The 20,251-nt window shown below is 38.9% G+C and overlaps 1 protein-coding gene across 1 annotated transcript in view; it reads left to right on the top strand.

Annotated features, from left to right (window-relative positions):
- CCSER1 (coiled-coil serine rich protein 1) overlaps positions 1-20,251 on the top strand; it is a gene marked incomplete at its 3' end in the record, with an annotated part of 640,571 nt that overhangs the window by 93,403 nt on the left and 526,917 nt on the right. Inside the window, exon 4 of the mRNA XM_081999116.1 lies at positions 17,741-17,861. Coding sequence (XP_081855242.1) covers positions 17,741-17,861 — 121 coding nt within the window. The remainder of the gene's footprint in view (positions 1-17,740; positions 17,862-20,251) is intronic.

Here is a 20,251-nt window from a genome sequence, read left to right as displayed (position 1 = left end):
TGTTTTTTTTTTTTTTTTTAGTGTGAGTCTAAACTAACACTTGTGAATCTCTGTGTAAGTACTCAAACACATGCACTATTTTTTTAAAAAGAAAAAACATTCAGTTTCTGACAGTAAAAGTGATAATTGTTTGGTATTAAGCACTTGGGAAAACAAAAGCATTTATTTTCCTGCCTTTTACTCACTAGAAAATTGGCAGTGTGTTAAGGTTTTTCTGCCTTTCAGTGGCGTTAGCAAGCAAAACACTATTCCTGGTGATATTTCAAAGCAAGAAGCTGGAGACTGGAAGGTAGTACTAACCCAGTAGTTCTTGAGTCTTGGTTAGTTAGTCGAGACATTTACCATCGAACTTATCAAGGGAACCATCGCTCATTTGACGAGCTGTCTTTTAAATCAGTTCATAATTTCCTGAAGTTTTATTTTTACTTGTTTGGAAGACATTGTGTAAGTACCAGTGTATGTTACCCAAAAACTCATACAAGGTGGCTGCTTTTTGCCATCTTTCAAGGATATGTCACTGGGGAGGTACTTGGATGGCTGTGCAAGTGCCCTACAAACGCTTGTGACCAGGTGTTTTTTTTTAGTAGTAGTGTCATGGCCCACAAACATTTCTTGTGAAGTTTCATTGTCCTATGAGAAACTATAAAACCCAAAATGGCTGTTACTTCCCTTGTTTTCCATGTGTCAGCAAGGCAGAACCTGGAGATTGCCTAATACATTTTTGTGTGCTGAACTTCAAACTGGTTTTGATCAGTTTATTTAGAAATATTTTTCATTCTTTTTATATTCATGGCAAGTTAGATATTCTGTAGCCAAGGAAGAGAGAACGTGTGTGGTAATTTACTGCACAGCCCTCTGTACGTCAACAGAAGGACCTCATCACTGCTAGCCTCCACAGCACACTCCACAGCTTCATGTTACAGTCTCTAGTTGAGGTGTGGAAAACTATTGAGAACAGCTACTGGGCACGTTAGCTGTATGTTGGGCTTTACGTAAGGTTTTATTTTTATACACTTTGCATATGCCTTTTCAATGCATTTCCTTATTATTGAGAGGCATAACAGGATGGTTTTAACATCAAGCTGTTTCTGCACAGAGTCCTGAAGTGGAGACTGTATGTTACCTCACAGTTTCCTTCTGGTTTACTAACATTGCTCTTGCTGTTGTGTTCCTGCAAGTAGAAGACAAGCTACCTCCTCTGGCTCCTTCAGGACTATGCCAACGTCAGATAATCACGGAGAGTAACGTGAGTCCCAGAACTGGTTAAAACTTCCTGCCCCTTGGGTTTTTGGTGCTAGGTCAGACACCTAGCTGCGGACTGTTGTTTCTGACACAGCCAGAAGTGCTGAATTCCACCGTCCTGAAAAGACACCACTTGTTGGCTGCTTTTTTAATAAATAAAATAGTTAAAATAGTTGTCTAAGGAAGGAAAGTTTCACATACCCCACAGCAAATGTATGCCTTTGAGATCTTCATGGTCAACCTTGATCCCATGATCACCCTGAGTCTCAAACTTAGTTTTTAATCTTTAGCTACTTGTTACATCTTTGAATTTCAAGGGACTGAGGAGGAGTGGTTGTCCTGTCATTCAGGACCTTCCTTGGGAGGCATGCGGGGCTATGTGTGTCCTAACTGAAGCTGCAGTGAACCACAGCTTACTGTGCAATCTTTGTTTCGTAGTCTATCAGAAGGAATCATGGTTCTATAAAGTAAGTAATCATTCCTTTCTTTCATGTTTGTGGCCTGACATCATTAATACTGACAGTACAGCTCTGGGAATCATTTGCTAGTTAAATTGAACAGTCTCTGTGCTGTCTCTGCATTGACAGGTTGCAAAAGGTTTAATGTATTACTTCATATTAAAAACATATTTCAGCAACAAACCCAGTAGTAGATCTAAAAATGAAAATAGATGCTCAGAATTCAGAAGTAGTATCAATATCAAATTTTAATGTATTGCTCTTTCATAGCATTTTTCATCTATGGGTAGCAGTTCTGAATATAATCTTTGCTATCCACATTGCTTGTACAGTTGTACAGAGGCAGACAGGGAATGGTAGTCAAATGAAACCTTGGTCAAGTGTTTAATCCCAGGGGATTTTAGCTGTCTTATAACAGTATTTTATGCTTTATATTGTTACACTAGACAGTACCTCCGAAACCAAAGCTAATAAAGAGAAACTGGGGATATGAAAGAAAACTAAAAGCATACAGTGAGAAATCTGTGTTGAGTAGAAAATGCATTGCCTGCTTTTTAAATCTAAACGGGTGCTGATGGCCTAAGCACAGTAACTTTAGCACATTTTACACAATGCATCTCACAACTGAGTGGTGGTGTTTTATATATATATTTATTGCAGGGCTATAAAACTGTTGGCTGAAACAGGGTTTACTCTTTCAAATGCAATAACGTTACTTTAGATAGCTGATTTTCCAGCATCTAGCTGGTTCAAATGCCACTGGTGGGTAGAAATTAATCATATAGGACAATTATGAGAGGTTTTTTTTAAGGAGGATGATGTCTTAAATGTTTTCTTGACTTTTTTGATTTTTATATTTTTAATAGTATCTTAACTGTAGATTAAATGCAGTACATAACATTTGTATTTAAGATGTTATTACAAGTGAAGTTTTATTTTGATTAATACATATGATATTTAAAATACTGGATAACTTCCAAAGAATTCTTGAGGGCTTTCAGCAAATGTCAAGTGTTAATCTTAGGCCTGCTCTTAAATTCCAATCAGCTAAGAGCATAATTGTTCACTAGAGAGTGAAGTAAATTACCTTCTTATACACAGCGGCTTAAAGAACTAGTCGGAAGGAGGTTCCAGAGTTGGTGGTCGTGCACTCCAAAATGCAAGTAAATGTGTACCAAAGATCACATTAGTCGGCCTCCCTTTGAAGAGACAAGGATAACCTTTGCACCCCGGTGTCCAGAGTGTTCTTGAAGTTAGTGGGAGTCCTTCCAGTGAGTGCTAGGATTTTAAATTAGGTTGTGGAGGTGACAGCTGTTGACATTTGCAGGAGAATGGAGCAGTGCCATTATGTGCGCTATGTTTTAGGAACTTGGGAGCTGATTTATCCAGCTTTGCTATGGAGGTTACAATTTTTCTAGAGCCTGGATTTTTGTGTGCATGTGGTGTTTGTGTGTGCCATCCTTTAGGCGCAAGCTACATAAATATGTAGTAAAGGGGAGTATTGTCCCTTGGAAACAAGTGGTGGACTCTGATGGATATGCCTGATTTTGTATAAGGCCAGATTGCCTGGTATTTAGTTGTAGGTAAAAGATGGAAACAGAATCACTGTGGATTAGAAAAAAGTGATTTATTTTCATTTTTAGGTACCTCCAGAAATCTGATCCATTTGCACTCTGCTTTCAGAAGGATCTGTTGTACTTGACTGGTTCCTTGGATGCCTCTGGCATGTCATCTGAAGTAAAGATCGAAGATTTCCCAAGGGAAAATGGAATGTGGGGCTGTGAATGTGTTCTCACTATTTAAATAATCATTAGGCTGGATTCTGCTGTATTCACAGATGCACAACCAGTCTTCCATATTCATGAACACTCTTCTTCTGCTTTGACAAATGGTGCAATTTGAGAATTGAGCTTTCATCTTTCTGCTTCTGTTTAACGAGCTCACCTTGGACTCAGAAAACCTGAGGCTGATGAATCCAAAAAAAGCTCCAGGTGAATTTGGCCATTTACTTTTTATCTTCAGCTGGAGAGTTATCTTGTGAAAATCAGTAATGTGTGTTTTACTTCTGTTTCCTATTTTAGAACATAATGACTTTTTCTCCGGAACATGTTGTCAAGTTATCTTCCTGCCAGCACCTACATAATTTCCTTGTATCCTCTTCAGCATTCATAAAATTTATAGCCTAGATTATCACCTGGTGGAGTGCAGGAGAACAAGCATATAGTTCTTTGCTATCGGGGGAGACGAGGCACAAAAAGATTCAGTGTAGGTTCCAAATCAATGGTTTAAATAAAACCTCATCCTTCCTCTGCAAAAAACATTTACAATATTTCATCAAGTAAAACCAACAGTATTAATAACTATGCCATTGCTCAGTATTTGCAGTTCTCTTACTAATATTACCAGTGTACAGTATTGTATTCAGTTTAAAAGGTGCAGTAAATCTACCTGACCACTAAATGGCACTCTTTCCTTTTTTGAGCCAAAATCAGATGAAAGGTGCTTAAATAAAAGTAGAGGGATAATATGCAAATGTATGTTTTCTTACTATCTAGTCTCCAAATCGTTGGTTGCCAATAAGAGAAAAGTGACTGACTTATTCATTCTTTGCTTTGAAGTTGCTAGGACTGGTAGAATCTGAACAGACCCTAATGAATTTGCAATGGCTTGGGTTTACGTATTGCATTGGTTCGTAGGTTTGTATCACAGCGTTCTGTGAAGAACTTACTGCATAACACGAAGCAAGAAGAGAAGCAACCGAATTCCTTTGCAGGTTAGGTTTTTATTTGATTCATGTTAGGAATTTGAATTATTCCTCTGGTAAGTTTTCTGCGGCTTAACGAGCTTCGAGCATGTCTAACGCAGGCCTAGATGGAGACCGCTGAGCTCTGGCTATTTGGCTTCCAGTACCAGTCTATCTGCAAGTTGCTTCATTGTTCTGTGGTAGCCTGCTCTGAGGTTTTTGAGGCATTTTTACATATGGGTGCCAACCATGTGGTCAATTAACAGACGTCTGAATGTTATGTACAGTTATGACCTATGCAGAGCAAAATATTTATGGAAGAAATTAAAACCATGCAGTTTTAGATCTGATTTTCTAAGATACATGATTCTTCTTACACTCTGTTGAGCTGTGGGGCTGCAGTGTAACTGTCAGTATTGGATTTGAAAATTACAGGAAGGGGAAAATTATTTAGGTAACTTTCTTAAGGAAAACAGCCTCCAAAATACCTCTGTACATGCTAATGTTGTTTTGCTTGCCCTGACTGCTTGTATAATTAAAAACACTGATTTACAGGTCAGGATAACTGAAGCATCTATGTTGCACCCTTGTAGCGTGACCTTGAGCAACCGACTTTTGTGACTTTCTTAGTTAGGTAGGTGCCTCAATTCATCAAGTCTGGTCTCCTAAATAGCTAAGTGATTTTACTTTTTATAGTTATGCTTCTAATTAACCTTAAAATATATACTTGACTGGGACAAGGCTGTCTGACACATCTTTTAGAAAGGTATTGGTCTTAATTTTAAATGTGTCTAAGGACAGACTGCCACCAATTTTATGTTTGGTTTTTTTTTCCCCCTCAATAGTTTAATTGCTCTTAAAGCTACAATATGACTTCTGTTATACTTTTCTTGTTTAGGGAGGTCTAGGATTTTCTCCTATGCAGGATCAAATACAGCACAATGAATGCGCCTTTCGGTCATCTTTTTGAGAAGGTGAGATGGTGACAGGTTTGAGCTTGACTTCAGAGTCACCAATTCCATATTTGTACAACCAAGGCTTGTGCTGGACATTTTTGCAGAGTTGCTGGTTTGCTGTGAACCAAAACACCACTTCAGAGGTGTAGTGATAGTCTGAATTCTTTTTTTCTAGGGGTATAATCCTGCACTGGGCTCCATTCGAACACGGTTTGTTAGAGTCATCCAGTTTAATGGCTCTTCAAGACCACTAAGCTTGCCTGACCTGCCTGTCATTTTGACTCTGACCCTTTTTGCCAAGCACAATCTATTCCTATTTCGATTTATTTGTCTTTAAAGTAAAAAATACTGCCCTCAAAATTTTGTTAGATTTCAAGCCTTAGTGATTTTTTTTTTTTAGAATACTTGAGACTGTCAGAAGAAATGTGAAAAGGTGTCAGTGTTATATTAACTTGTTTTATTGCTTTTCAGACAGATGCCTATCTTTTTCTTGATAGAAAAGAAAAAGATAGGTAGACTATCTTTTTCTTTTCTAGGTAATCTATCTTATCTGCCGCATAAGTGTTTGGCTAGCAGTCTGTACTTCTGAAAATCATCTGGAAATATTATGCTGTTATTTTGACCATTAATTGGAAGAACTCAGCAGATCACCTCTGGCATAGCAGTGACCTCCACTGTTCAAAATTTTGCATCAGGACTACAATATTAAACTTTTGGAAGAACCACAGCGTGTACCTGTGCCAGATCAGCTGACCACAATAGTTTCATTTGTCCTTTAAATCTAGCAAATTATACGTGACAAGCATGAAGCATAGCAAAATGTGCAAACTGTGTAAATGGGCAGAAATTTAAAAGTGCAGGCATGACAAATGGACAGACAGTCATATTCTGTTTCCCAATTTTCTTCATGGCACAGGAGACTTTGTACCATTCGCTTTCCACAACTGCCACTGACCTTTCTTGTCACCTAGCTAATTTGTGAACACCATTTCCCTAGTATTGCATGAAAAGCTGTGTAAGCAGCCTAGGAAATTCTTACTCTGGTTGTCTTCTGGAGTCCTCTTTCGCTTGCTGTCACAATATACCAGTGAAGAGCCTTCACTTTCCAGTCCTGTGAACACGAGTGCTCTTCCTTCACACACAGGTTTAATTGGTGCCTACAGGTGCCATTGGTGCCATAGGTGCCCACAGGAAGAAGGTGCGGTGTATTCTGTCTCATCCCAGGATATAACCTGCTGTTCCTTGAAGCCTTGCCATTTCCCCTCTTGGTTCAGAGGTGTATCAATAGATGAACATAATGGTGCTGGCCTGTCCCTTTGCTTTTGTAGTACTGACTAGTAAGACTGTGGGTGATGCTCTACCCAGTTGCTCATTTCTCCACTGCTTTGTGGTTACACTGGAGCAGCCAGCTGGAGCAATAGCCAGCTGCTTGCTTATGCATGCTCGTGTGCAAGATTGCCAAGTGACTGCAGGGACGTTTGAGTTGAATTTGCTTTCTCGTAGGATCCTGTACGAGTGTGGGGGCCAGGCTGCAGCTTAGCCTGGGAAAAGTCTGTAACCACTCCAGACAGAGTCTAAAGAATAAGGTGGAATTGACTTTCCCCAATATATGTTTATTTTCTGAAGAGATTGATTTTATTTGGTATGTGGTGGTGTTAGATTTATTAAATAGTACCAGAAAACTGATTTTATACAGTTTTGACAATTTTAGCCCTAAGCAAAAAACAAAACCTAAATACCAGTTAAGCATATCTCAAGGGAGACGTGCAAATATTGGAGTTGTTAACTAAGCAAGGTTCCAGAGTTGGAGCAGTTCTAATCACTAAACAAAAACAATGACAGCAAAATTCCCTCAAGAATTTTTTTAAAAAAAAAAAAAAAGGAAACCAGTCATCGTAGAGAGGGCAAAGGTGTGAAATGTATTGTTTTTGTTTTATAATAAATATGGAAGATGTGTTCCCTGAGAAAAGAGAGGGAGGGCAAGTTTGTTATGGATCCTCTAATTGTTTCAATGTTCAGTGTAAATTTCTAGTGCACACTACATGAGTGACTTCTGTGAAAAAAGGAATGAGTCAGGAATAGCTATGACAAATGTGCTGCTGTAGGGACTGCTCACGGGGTTGCTTGTCACTGAGGTTGACAAAAGCTGTCATTTTTCAACTGAGAAGATGTACAGCTCTACTGGCAGCTGTACCTCACACTCCTGCTAGCGGGTGCCAATATGGTTATAATAGGAAGCCAAATAGCCTTGTACTCTTGCAAAACAAAAATACCTCACATAATTTTCCTGGTGAGCTTTTGTTGTTAGAAACTGCAAGGAGAGGTGACATTGTGATTTTATTTAATAATTTCCCTTGGGAAACTATGCTTTTGAAGTTTTATCTATGTATGCATTGTTTAAACTAATTTCTTGTGACTACAGCCATTCAATACAAACAACAGTAAATTAATGTTGCTTGCCTGTCAGTCTTTATTTCAGCTAGGTCACGAATAATAGTTGAAGCCAAGAGACTATGCTCCTGAAAACACTTACTATTCAGTTTTGACAGTTTTACTTGCAGTGAGTGACAGTCGAGGATGTTGTTGTTAGCGTAGTCATTGCTGCAGGGGCTTGTATTGTGCCTACAGAAATGCCCTGCAGGTCTTTTTGTATTTCCCCTTTTAAGATGCCAGTGTCACAGTCTCTCCTGTTTCTCTCCTTTTCTTCAAGGCATCACATAGCTTAAATAGAAACCCAAACACGATCAAAAACATAACTAAAACTATTATTCTTCTCCTGGCTGTAAAGAGAACTTGGAGGCAGCCAGCTCTTAGAGCTGGTGAAATCCCTGTTGGGATTTCCTCCATGTCCTTTAGGAGGAAAGACGAGGGCTTCCCAGTTTCTGGTACCTTATGCCTATTACCAGGGGGTGGCTTTATGCTTCTGTATGAAATCGGCACTTTCAGTAGTACCTTTTGCATTCTTACTGGAAAAGCTGAGATTTTGGCTGTTCTGTTTTCTTCCATCACCAGGGTCTGTGATGTTTTTCTTTCTTATTTCCCAGCGAGAGCTCCTGCAGGCAGCCCTGTGCTTTGTGGCTCCATGGGTAAGTCAGGAAGACCAAGGGGTCTGAGACCTCAGGCTTGTGCGGAGGCCAGGAACGGCAGATACGCTACCGGCAGAGGAGGTGTGGATGAGCCTCCTGTGCCCCATGAACCTGCCTGCAGCTATTTTCTATGGTAAATTAATTCAACCAGTTATCTTCAAAGCCTCTTTGTGATTAAGCCGATGCAGTTACTTGGACCACATGGTGATTATTACCGTGCATCCTAGACTGAGTGACTAAGCCTCCACTTTTTATTTTAATGGATATTCATACCGTTCAATTATGAGACTCGTGCAATTCAGCAGAATTAGACATGATTGTTGGGACTCAGATCATTAGTCTTTCATCACAACCTTTCCCTCATTTATGCACGTGGTTTTTATTTATGTCCATGTCACAACACAAGTCACAGACTACAGTGCTAAAAATAGAAACCTGTGACTTTGCCCTGACCAATAGTGTTGCCAAAATCTAATGAAAGTTAGTTGCTATTTTAAAAGTCCTAATGTTAACACTAAAAAGATGCTTTTGATATTGAGAAGCAGTACCTGCTTACTGGATATAGAATATGCTTTTGTTTTTAAAGGTTGTTTTTTCAATTCCTGTGTAGGCTGCTTGGAACAATATTTACTTTAAGTAGTTCACTGTGAATAAGAAAGCATTTTAGAAACAGCCTCAAACATGAATCATAGAATCTTAGGGTTGGAGGATTTTAACCTTCCTTTAACCTTTACAGGCCCTCTAGTCCAACCCCCCTGCAATGAGCAGGGACATCTCCAACTGGACCAGGTTGCTCAGGGCCCCGTCCAACCTGACCTGGAATGTTTCCAGTGATGGGGCATCTGCCACCTCTCTGGGCAACCTGTGCCACTGTTTCACCACCCTCGTTGGGAAAAATGTCTTCCTTATATCTAGTTTAAATCTGCCCTCTTTTAGTTTAAAACCATTACCCCCTGTCCTGTGGCAACAGGCCCTGCTAAAAAGTTTGTCCCCATCTTTGTTATAAGCCCCCTTTAAGTACTGGAAGGCTACAATGAGGTCTCACAGGAGCCTTCTCTTCGTCAGGCTGAAAACAACGCCAACTCTCTCAGCCGTTATTCATAGGAGAAGTGTTCCATCCCTCTGATCATTTTTGTGAAACAAGATTGTTTTTTTGTGAAACAAAACTTTGTTTTAATGAAACATAAGTAGATATACTTAGAATGTTTTAGGTGTACAGTACTTACAGCTGAAAAACTAACCTACTTAATTTTCTGTGAATGAAGTTCTAGTTTGTCCTGGTGTTGCTACAGTGACCTGTCATTGCAGGAACTGCAGCAATGAGTACGTGTTCTTGCAGAGGTTAGCAGAGTGGCCAGAGATATGGAACAGTTTTTTTACAGGAGAAAATGCAGATTCTGCAGCCTGTAAGAGAGATGACTGTCAAAGCATCCAAAACAAGTCTGTGAAGTCCTGAGTGCAAAGTGAAGGGGGAATTGTGAATTGTCTTTTCCAATAGTAAAATTGGGGGAGTCAAATGAAACTAGCTGGTGGCAAGTTTAAAGTGGGCTGATAGGAATATTTCTTCATGTAACCTGTAGTTGAGCTTTGGGGCTCTACAGGATGTTTGGGATGGTGTAAAGTTCATGCAAGTACGGAAGTAGCTGAACAAATTCGTAAAATCCATGAGGGATGAGTATATACAGACACAACCCCTCTGTTTAAGCAAATTGGTGTAAGCTGCGGGAGACAGCTTGAGAAGACTCTGAACAGGTTAAGGTGCTACCCTGTCCTTCTCAAGAGAGGCCGGACTACAGTTGTTCTGTCGACACAGTGTACTTAACAGAAAATGTGCAAGAAATGGGCCACCAATGTTATCGGGTGATTGTTTTAGCAATCGGTGTTTCCATGACTTAGCGTGGCTGTAGAGTCCTTAGGTGATTCAGGGTATACCCTTCCATTCAGTATCAACACTAACGGCAGCATTCCTTTAGGCGTTAACGTTAAAAGAAGCCACATTTGCTGCTTCTTAAAATTTCTAATATGCAGAGTGCAGCAAGTCAGTAGACCCAAATTTCACATGTGGCTATTACCATATTATCACAGTGGCTAGTGAGAACAAACCTAGGATACCAAAGCAAGGGTGAAGATAATCACTCCAGAACTGGTGGTGTGTTAGAAGAATTCCTTGGCTCCTGCTTAATGCCGCGTTATGTACCCGTCACCATTGGGTGCCAGTGTGGATAGCACAAAGCAGATACGTCTGTGCAGCCTTCGTGAGTACTACAAAAGAGCCAGGAAACATAAGAACCTGATAGAAAGTAATTCATTTGCCTGTAATGGCCCTGTAATTGTTGCTATTTCTGATTGTGACTATGCTGTGTTTAAGAATTGGGCCTGTGGTTTTATTGCAGAATTATTACAGCAAACCCTTTGGGGACTGTGAGCGTATAGTCTCATTCTCTTAAGTATTCATTTGGCCAATATTGTGAAAAGTAGCTGTTTCTAAGGGACGAGAGGCCCTAGAATAGCTGTTGAACTAATAATAAAATAGAGATCCATTAGTTTCCTTTTTTCCCAAGGACCATCATCAAATCTAGAATCAAGCAGCAGGAAAATTAGGCTTTTCTTAAAAAATATTTTTTAATATTAGGCTTTTTTTTTTTAAGTAGATGGGCAAAAATGGCTTTCACACAAAGTACCTTGACATTTTGTGTTGCTTTAAAGAGACTGAAAGTCTCCTTGGGCTTTAGGGTTTAATAACAAAGTATTAAAAGACTTGGTTGTGTTTCTGGGGCTGAGAAAGAGGATATGGAACTGAAATCATACTCTTGGTTTTGCTGAAGTGTTTCATGCAGGGTTTAGGATTGATAGACAGGATTGAACAGTGGTTCCTTTCTGAGCCTGCTGAGTGGACCAAGAATACCAGAGGACACGTCCATGTGGTGAGGGAGGGATTAGCACGGTGATTAACCACAGTTGTTACTGGAGAAGTAAGAAGAATTGATAGACTAGATTTCAAGATCCTCTCTTATGAACTGTTTCTAGTGTCAGAAGCTTTCCTGGGAAAATAGCTTGAATTACATGCTTTAAATGTTCCTTTTTCTTTCCTCCACTCTTCACTTGTCCTCAAAACTAGGCAAATCTACTAAAGAAATTTGCAGTAGGACCTCTGTTCCTTTTTGTTTGTTTGATTGGTTTTGTGGTTGTTTTTTTGGCAAAATCTCATGTAACAGTTCTTTGTCTTGTGTTTCCCTTATCTGAAGAACCTGCACATGGATTGCATACGTTGCATCTCTTCCTTGTCCTCTCTTCAGAGCACCTCAGAGGGTGGCTCATTTCCTGAGTCTCATCATGGCAGAGCTGTGTTCAGGAAACTGTGTGCCAAAATGTAAATGCCTGCACTGAGAATTGGTGCTCTGCAGCAATTAAAACATATCTTCTGGCCTTCAGTAGTAAAAGGAATGTGCGATTGAATACTTGGGATCCAGACACTGCTCCCCCATGCTTCAGTCCTGTCTCCTCCAGTGGCAGTTGACGGATATTTCAGGCAAAAGTATTTAGCACCTTCCATGTTCCTGGCTGGTTGCCTCGTTTTTTACCAAAGCAGAAGGGTTTCTGGACTTGATCTGTCTCTTGAATGGTGAGAGCTGAATATTTTAAACTTTACAGGCACAAGTGTAAAGACTTTGAATTGTCAGAATAAGTGCCCAGCTTTTTAAAATTCAGAAATACTTCACTGTTTTTGTCTCCCTGTGTCGTGAATCCCTTATGCTTCATTGCACACTGCATATGAACATTTCCCTTCTGTTTTCTCTAAGCAGGTAGTACTTGCTGCTAATTTCTTCTAACCATCACTTGCATCTTGTGTCAAGGGAGACGTTTTTCTTTTGATAGTGAGTGGTGATAACCAGTTTTCTCTCTCCTCTATTAAAAAGAAAAAACAAGGGAAAAATGTGTACAATTAACAGTGTTTGAAATAGATGCTGTAAATGACACCCCTAGAGCTTAAAAATCTTTTTATTCTCCAGGGAGATACATTCTATTCAGTAGCTGTTGAAGATTTCCTACTGTCCTACTGTTTAGGGAATTAAATTTTTTTCACTGCTTGGTTCAAAGTAGAAGAAAACTGTTTAATTAGTCATTCTCATTGTTCTTGAAAGAAACAGCAAAGGAAAAAAAAAGCTAATGTTTTTCTTCTCCAGATGTAGAGATCTGTTTTGATAGTGAATGATGTTCTGGGACTGTTTAAACCAACTAGGGTAAATACAAGCCAGCACTTATAGTGATAAATATATGGGGTACTTTAAAACACTTGGCAATGGAAGAAAATGAACTGTATGCATCATTAAAGTATAAATTGAAGAATCTGAGGAGAAATTACGCAACTTCAAAAGCAGTACAGATCTTTTATAATAGAACTATATGAAGTTAGACTGTTTGTTTTCTCTTTCTGTAGAGTTGTCCTTTGGTGTGTAGTGTCTTTTATTTCACTAACAATAATGTTTCTTTAACGATAATACATAGTAAAGATGTTCCTCCAGTTGTATTATTTCACTGCAGTTATTAGCTGGTTCATGTAATGGATGAATTTTGAATAAAGGAGATCCAGTGGTACTGAAAAATACCATCTCACTTATATGAAAATTACTTTTTTTTTTTCAGAAGGTATTCAGTGTGTAACACATTCTGAGATACTAAATATTAGCCTCTTAAAGAATTTGCTACAGGTAGTATAAAATTAACTGATTGTTTCCCTTGATATTGATACCTTGTACAGTTTTTTCCACACTTCTGGAGGTATGCAACAGCAAGTGTTATAATGATCCTCTACCAACAGCATGTATTTAATGTTTGTGTGCCATTGTAAAAATGTAGTAGATAGATGGGCAAATTTTATTTATTGATTTCTTTATTGGAGCGGTGGATATTGTATACTGTGACTTCAGTAAGGCTTTTAACACGGTCTCCCATAAGATACTCATAGACAAGCTGTTGATGGTATGGGTTGGATGAGCACAGGGTGAGGTGGATTGAATACGGGCTGAATGGCTGGGCCCACAGGGTGATGAGCATGGAATTAACTTGCACGCTAACATCAGGAATAATATAATACGCTGGGGCAGCTGTTGACATTGATGGCTTTTCCAAACACCAACTCAGATGATTGAAAATTCTGCTTTTCTCTCTTTTCCTTACCAGTTCATGTGGTAAGGCTAAATTTTTAAAGGAAATTTTAAAGTTTTAAAATTCCTGCTGGCTGTTGAAGTGCAAGCTGGACATGTGAGAGGACTTACGGTTGAAAGGGGTAGTCCCTTAATGTAATTGTTTGATATTCTGATGTTTGTAGTATTTTAAGGATCTAAGAGATTTGGATTTGTGAAGAGTACGCTATGTGGACATCACTAATGGGCTTTTTTGCGGGTGATGTAAGCCACTTGTAGATAAGAAATGAAGGTTTAGCAAAGAAGCTACACTTAAGAGAAGTTTGAAGTGTAAAATGAAAACAGTCTCCTTAACTAAAACAGTGCCCATCACATGTTAAAGTTGAGAGTCCACATTCAAGCACATTCTCATTATTTTAATGCAAGTTATGAACAGATAATAAGAGAATACACTCCAGTAGGTGAAAATTACTTGCTGCTGTGCTGTCGCTATTTCGTGACATTTTAGTTAATTATGTTCTCCCATAATGACTTATGACTGTGTGAACAGAGACTTGAGGGGAAAAAAAGAGGAATGATAGTGGTTTTCAAAAGCCAGACCAAGGAGTATCGCTGTCTAGAATGGGAGGATAATAAATTCCCTGAGCTCAGATCACTGGATGACCGCTGGATTTGTCTTCAGCTGTAAACTAGGGGCGTATGCAACTCCTGTATAGCATTAATTATTAAACAAAAGCAATTTCACAGTTTTATTAATTCGTGAAATTTGTGTAAAGGGTAGGAGACTAGCAGTGTTGTCTTTGTTACTCGCGATTTGATTGGGTGCCCTCTCAGCAAGTTTGCCAACAACACCAAGCTGTGTGGTGCAGTTGACATGCTGGAGGGAAGGGATGCCATCAAGAGGGACCTGGACAGGCTTGAGAGGTGGGCCTGTGCAAACTTCATGAAGTTCAGTGAAGGCCAAGTGCAAGATACTGCATGTGGGTCAGGGCAATGCCAAGCACCAATACAGGTTGGGCAGAGAATGGATTGAGAGCAGCCCTGAGGAGAAGGACTTGGGGGGTGTTGGTTGATGAGAAGCTCAGCATGAGCTGGCAACGTGTGCTTGCAGCCCAGAAAGCCAACTGGATGCTGGGCTGTATTAAAAGAAGCGTGACCAGCAGGTTGAGAGAGGTGATTCTCCCCCTCTTGTGAGACCCCACGAGGAGTACTGCGTTCAACTCTGGGGCCCCCAACATAAGAAGAACATGGACCTGTTGGAAAGAGTCCAGAGGAGGGACACAAAAATGATCAGAGGGATGGAATACCTCTCCTATGAGGACAGGCTGAGAGAGTTTGGCTTGTTCAGCCTGGAGAAGAGAAGGCTCCAGGGAGACCTTATTAGAGCCTTCCAGTACTTAAAGGGGGCCTAGAAGAAAGCTGGAGAGGGACTTTTTACAAGGGCATGTAGTGATAGGACAAGGGGTAATGGCTTTAAACTCAAAGAGGGTAGATTTAGACTAGACATAAGGAAGAAGTTCTTCATTTTGAGATGATGGTGAGGCACTGGAACAGGTTGCCCAGAGAAGTTGTCGATGCCCCCTCCCTGGAAGTGTTCAAGGCCAGGTTGGACGGGGCTTTGAGCAACCTGGTCTAGTGGAAGATGTCCCTGCCCACAGCAGGGGGATTGGAACTAGATGATCTTTAAAGTCCCTTCCATCTCAAACTATTGTATGATTCTATAATTCTATGATTTCCTATTTTATCTTTCTTTGTTACTGCCCTGATGGGCAGTGGCTGATCTAGGGAAAATCCTACTGCGATGCTTCCATAGTCACCGGACCTTTTACATGTTCCAAAGTAATAACTAGATATTCAAGTCTTTTAAAGAAAAGGTCTTTTAGAGAAAAATAAGTATTTGCTTCATCCTTTACTCTTTTATCAACGTTTCAAGTTAAAATTAAAGTAATGGATATCAATATCGCCCTTTTACAAACCTGGCTTTTTACAATTCCATGTAAATCAAGAGTCAAACAGACATTAATGTTCTTATTTGCACGTATTCAGTCACTGGTTGTAATGAGAAGATGCTACTTTGTGCATTACTTGGTGCCTACCAAATAGCACCTTGCTAGTAGATGGTCTGCTGGTGGCATGTAACATGGTAGGATAAAAATCACCTGAAATTCTTTTTTTCTTATGTAAGTTCTTTAGATTAGTTCCTTCCTTAATTTGTTATGCTTGAAGCTATAGTGTATATCATACTTGCATACCTGTAGGCAATACAGCAAGTTCTCTTTGGGTATGACCATGTTTTGGAGATGGGTGTCTATGATAATGAAGTTTTGAGTAGCACTGGTTCCAAAGCAAAATGAAGGTAAGGTTTCAGTACTCGTCATCTTTTGTGTATTAGTCAGCACAACATGCACGTTAATATTGAAAAATACAAGCATAAGCAATGCTGGAGGACATCAAATGCATTAAACATAATTACATGTACTCCACAAAAAGATTTTCTTCCTGCCAGAATCTGCTCATGCACTGCCCATTTGTGCTGCTTGCTGAACGGCTCAGAATTGCTCTGAAAACAAAAAGAACTTTGCACTTTTCCAACCTCTGCAGAAATATTCAACCTTGTTCTGACCTGTTGCTTAAAATCTACTCTCTAGCTGCCTTAAAGCACCAGTTTTTGCCCCAGGGTGTTCGCTGGGCATGCAGTGTATCTTGTTGATGTGTGCTGAATTCATGCTGAACGTAATTTGGGTGCTCAGGGTAAAACACCACGTTCGGTTGTTCTTGACCCAGTCAAGGTAACAGGGATTAAGTTTTACTCCAGTTTTGCTTCTCTTACAAGAGGAGCATAGGCTATGCAAAAGGTACGTTGTCTGTGGGCAATAAGGGGACACATGATTGTGGAGGATGGAAGGTAGGAAAGTCTTCAGAAACAAGTTTTCCATTGATAAATGCCACAGTTCAGTGTTCCCAGCTGTCACAATCTTGTGTAAACGTATGTACTTGTAAAATATGTTCTTTCTGATTTTGAATTGCTGAGAATTTGTCGCAGTCATTCTTGTTTTACAGGCTATGTTATTGGCCGTGTATGTGCATGTGTATACTCTATAAAATAGTTCTGTATGTTATATATATAAAATATGATGTGAATTTCTGCTTAAAAGATAGGTCACCACATTTCTTCTTGTTTATATATGATATATAATTGTACTGTAAACGTGTAAGTAGCTGCTGTGCTTTGTTCATTACAACCAACTCTTGATTCCAGCTTTTATTTGGCTCATGAAGGTACACCTTGGCTGTAAAGGAAATATACACCTTCAAAATCAGTAAGAATGGTGACTGCTGAGTGCTAAATTACTAGTGACAATTGCAATTGAGAATATGTATAGCTTTTAATAAATGTAGTTGTCTGTCTGGAGGTCAGGAACTTTTGGGTATTCATTTAGTAGTGCTAATTGAGCCAGATGCTCAGCTGAAATACATGATCATTCTTCTAGCTCTAAATACTGTCCAAGTCATATCAGTAATACATAGATAATCTGTGTTAATGGAAATCATGAATCAGTATATCAGATAACACTCCTAGACCATTTGGATTTGGCTTGTTTTGGATTAATGTGAGATGTAACGGTTGAAGACAAAAAAACCCCCACTAATCAGATTTTCTCAGCTCTGTTTTCTTACAAAGGCTGAAATTTTTGAAGGTGGCAGGTTTGTCTGAAAACCATCCATAATTTCCACTCTCATTTTCAGTTTGTGATGAAAAAGGAAAAAGAAGTGCATCTTCTTCTGATGTCATTTATAGAAACAGAAGTTCTTTTAGGACTCAAACACACCAGTGAGCTAGAGCAGGCTGACATTAGATCTTGTGCTAGGTAAAACTTAGTGAATGATGGTGGGGGCTATCAGTCTATGGCCAAAAAAAAATGCCAAGCAAGCACTTTAGGAAATGTGAAAAACAATGATATTTTCATTGCAGGTGACCACAGTGAAGTCTGATTCACCATTTGAATTTTTTTTATCATAGCATGACTTGATTTTTTTTTTTTAAACATTTAAAATACAAACTAAGCTCACTCTTTAACACAGATTTATTTTACTTTTTTTATCTTTGCAGTTTGCCGGGAAGACTCATACCAGTCGATAGTCTCATGTGCTGCTGTAGTACTTACCCCTGTAGAGCCGACAGTGGATACAAGGAAAAAGGAACAGACAGTAATGCCTGATGTGTCTAAACAGTGAGTTATTCAAATAACACGATATTTTACAAGTGCAGTTTAAACACCAGGCCAGATTCTTTCTTGTGGATACGCATATATACCTCCTTTCTGTTTCATCAATGGTTACACAGGCGTTTCCAAAGGCAGAGATTGGCCTGAGACTAGGCTGCTGCTTTTGTTCATTAGCCTACCTTTTTATCCGAGGCTTTTGGTAATGAGGAATATAGAAGAAATGGGCATTTATACTCTGAGAAATGGACTTTTAAACAGGCTTAATATGGTGATTCTTTTTGTTTAAATAGTCCATTCATTGTTGCACATTTTTTCTGGTCAATAGTTGATTTTTAGAAAGAACATAATTCCTAAATGCTCTGCTCATCTGATGCTTCACTATTTTTCAGTAAGTATTTTGCTGCTGTGATATGAGATGTGATGGCACCTTCAAAAGTGTGGTAGTGGTCTTCCAAGGAAATTCTATTTAATTTAATAGACTGTAATTTGGTCTCATGCATTAGATGAGAATCATGTTAATGATTCATGCACAGTTAACGTATGTTTTGCATTACCAGGCAGGATGGTTGTTTCTTAACAACTGAGTCCTTGGAGAATGAAAAGAACTTTTTTTCATTAAGAGAAAACATAATGGTAATGCTTTATCACAACAGATATTTGGGTTCTGTGCATTATAAGGTGTGGAAGGTAATTAAAAACATATCAGTGGACAATATGACATGATTATTGGTCCTTACCATTTAAGTTTATTTTTCTCCTTCTCTGGGTATGTACAAATTTAGCTTTGAACTTATCTATAACGTCCTATCTTTCATGCCTATTGCTGTAGGAAAATGAAAACATCCCCTCACCCCCAAATAAACCTCCCAAACCTCACCACTAGTGGATTGGATTGGATTAGTTTACATTAGATGGGATGTGATCTTGGTACAGAGCTATGGTTTAAGTCTGTATATGACTGGGGCATCTTTTTCAATCTGGTGATAAACCCATTTCATCTAGTCTACCTGTACTTAAAATTTAACACAGTATATTGCTTATCGTCTAGGTATTATTACAGTGACTTAATGTTTGAAATACTGTTCGCATCTAATTGTTTTAGTGTTTCAGTCATATGGCTTTCTGCGTACTAAGGGATTGAAAAGGTAATGGGCTGTGAAATACTGTGCTGAAATCCAGAATAATTTTTGTGCTTAGATCAAACAGCATAGTACTTTTTTGCCTTCTCTCCACTAAAAGGCAAGCCTGCACTGTTTTTGATTGGCTTTTTCCTCTACTATCAGCAGTTTCAGCATTTCATAGAATCCCTTATGAATTCAAAGGGAACTCCTGTGTCTGTTTAGCATGTGCTTGAAAGCTGAATGATGCCACCTCCTAGATTTTTATTTTCTTTCACCTTCTTGATATTAGCAACTATATTAATCTGCTTTCTGGTGTGCGTGGTTTTTTAAATTTTTTTTCTTAACAAACTGACTAGTGATATCTTCTAAATAGACTTAAATCATGCTTGTCTTATGCACTCGGAGGTCTCAGAAACATGCTTTAACCTCTGCTACTCTTCCAGTTTTCACATCTAAAAATACGACTTGTGGTTCTGGAATTCTTTCAAAAAGAAACAACCGTGTGCTTAAACAGATTAAATATATTTGAACTTCTTTCCATAAAACAGTATCATTGTATTAGTATGTTTAAACCAACATTTCTTACAAGTATATTGGAAATTAAACAGAAACATCTTGCTGGAAAACTTTTGCATGTTATTAGAATGGGAATTCAGTAAATAGTGTAGAAACCTTTGAAGTAATTGTAGGGGATTAAAGTGTACAGCTTCAAGAAAATCTCAAGCTCTGTGAAACATCAGCATACCTTTCACTTATTTCACTCTGTGCTTTCTACATGTAGATCGTTTTCCCCATACCCAGTTTTAAGGGAAGCAACAGAACCCAATTCCTGTGTCTGAATATTCCGGTGTCATCTCCCTCTAGTGTAAACATCAAGCAAGAGAAAGCCCTTGGCACATGTTGAATTCCATTGACTTGAGTGCAGAGTCCATGTATGGGCTGATCTGCACAGGTGAATTTTAATTATTGGTATTCGTAATTGCCTCTATGGGAAATAACAGTGATGCTTTGGTTTTTATGCTTATCTTTGTGTACCTCAATAGTTTTGCCTTGTATGCCCCAAAACTCTGCATATCACAGAAGGCTGAGCAGTGGCCAGGCATTGAGGTCTTGTAAAGAGAAGTTGCTGCCTTCAGGGCCTTGGACAGAGTATGTTTAGAATATAGTTTCTAAAACTACGTAAGGAAGCAATGTGTAATCCAAAACAGATAAAATACATATTAATGATGCTAAGATGTTAAACAGTTACAAATAACTAAAAATAATTTTAATGTA

The sequence above is a fragment of the Phaethon aethereus genome (genome assembly GCF_964289735.1).
Source record: "Phaethon aethereus genome assembly, chromosome: 4".
NCBI classification, from domain to species: Eukaryota; Metazoa; Chordata; class Aves; order Phaethontiformes; family Phaethontidae; genus Phaethon; species Phaethon aethereus.
Note: the sequence above shows the minus strand (reverse complement) of the source record. Positions and strands in the feature narration are given on the sequence as shown.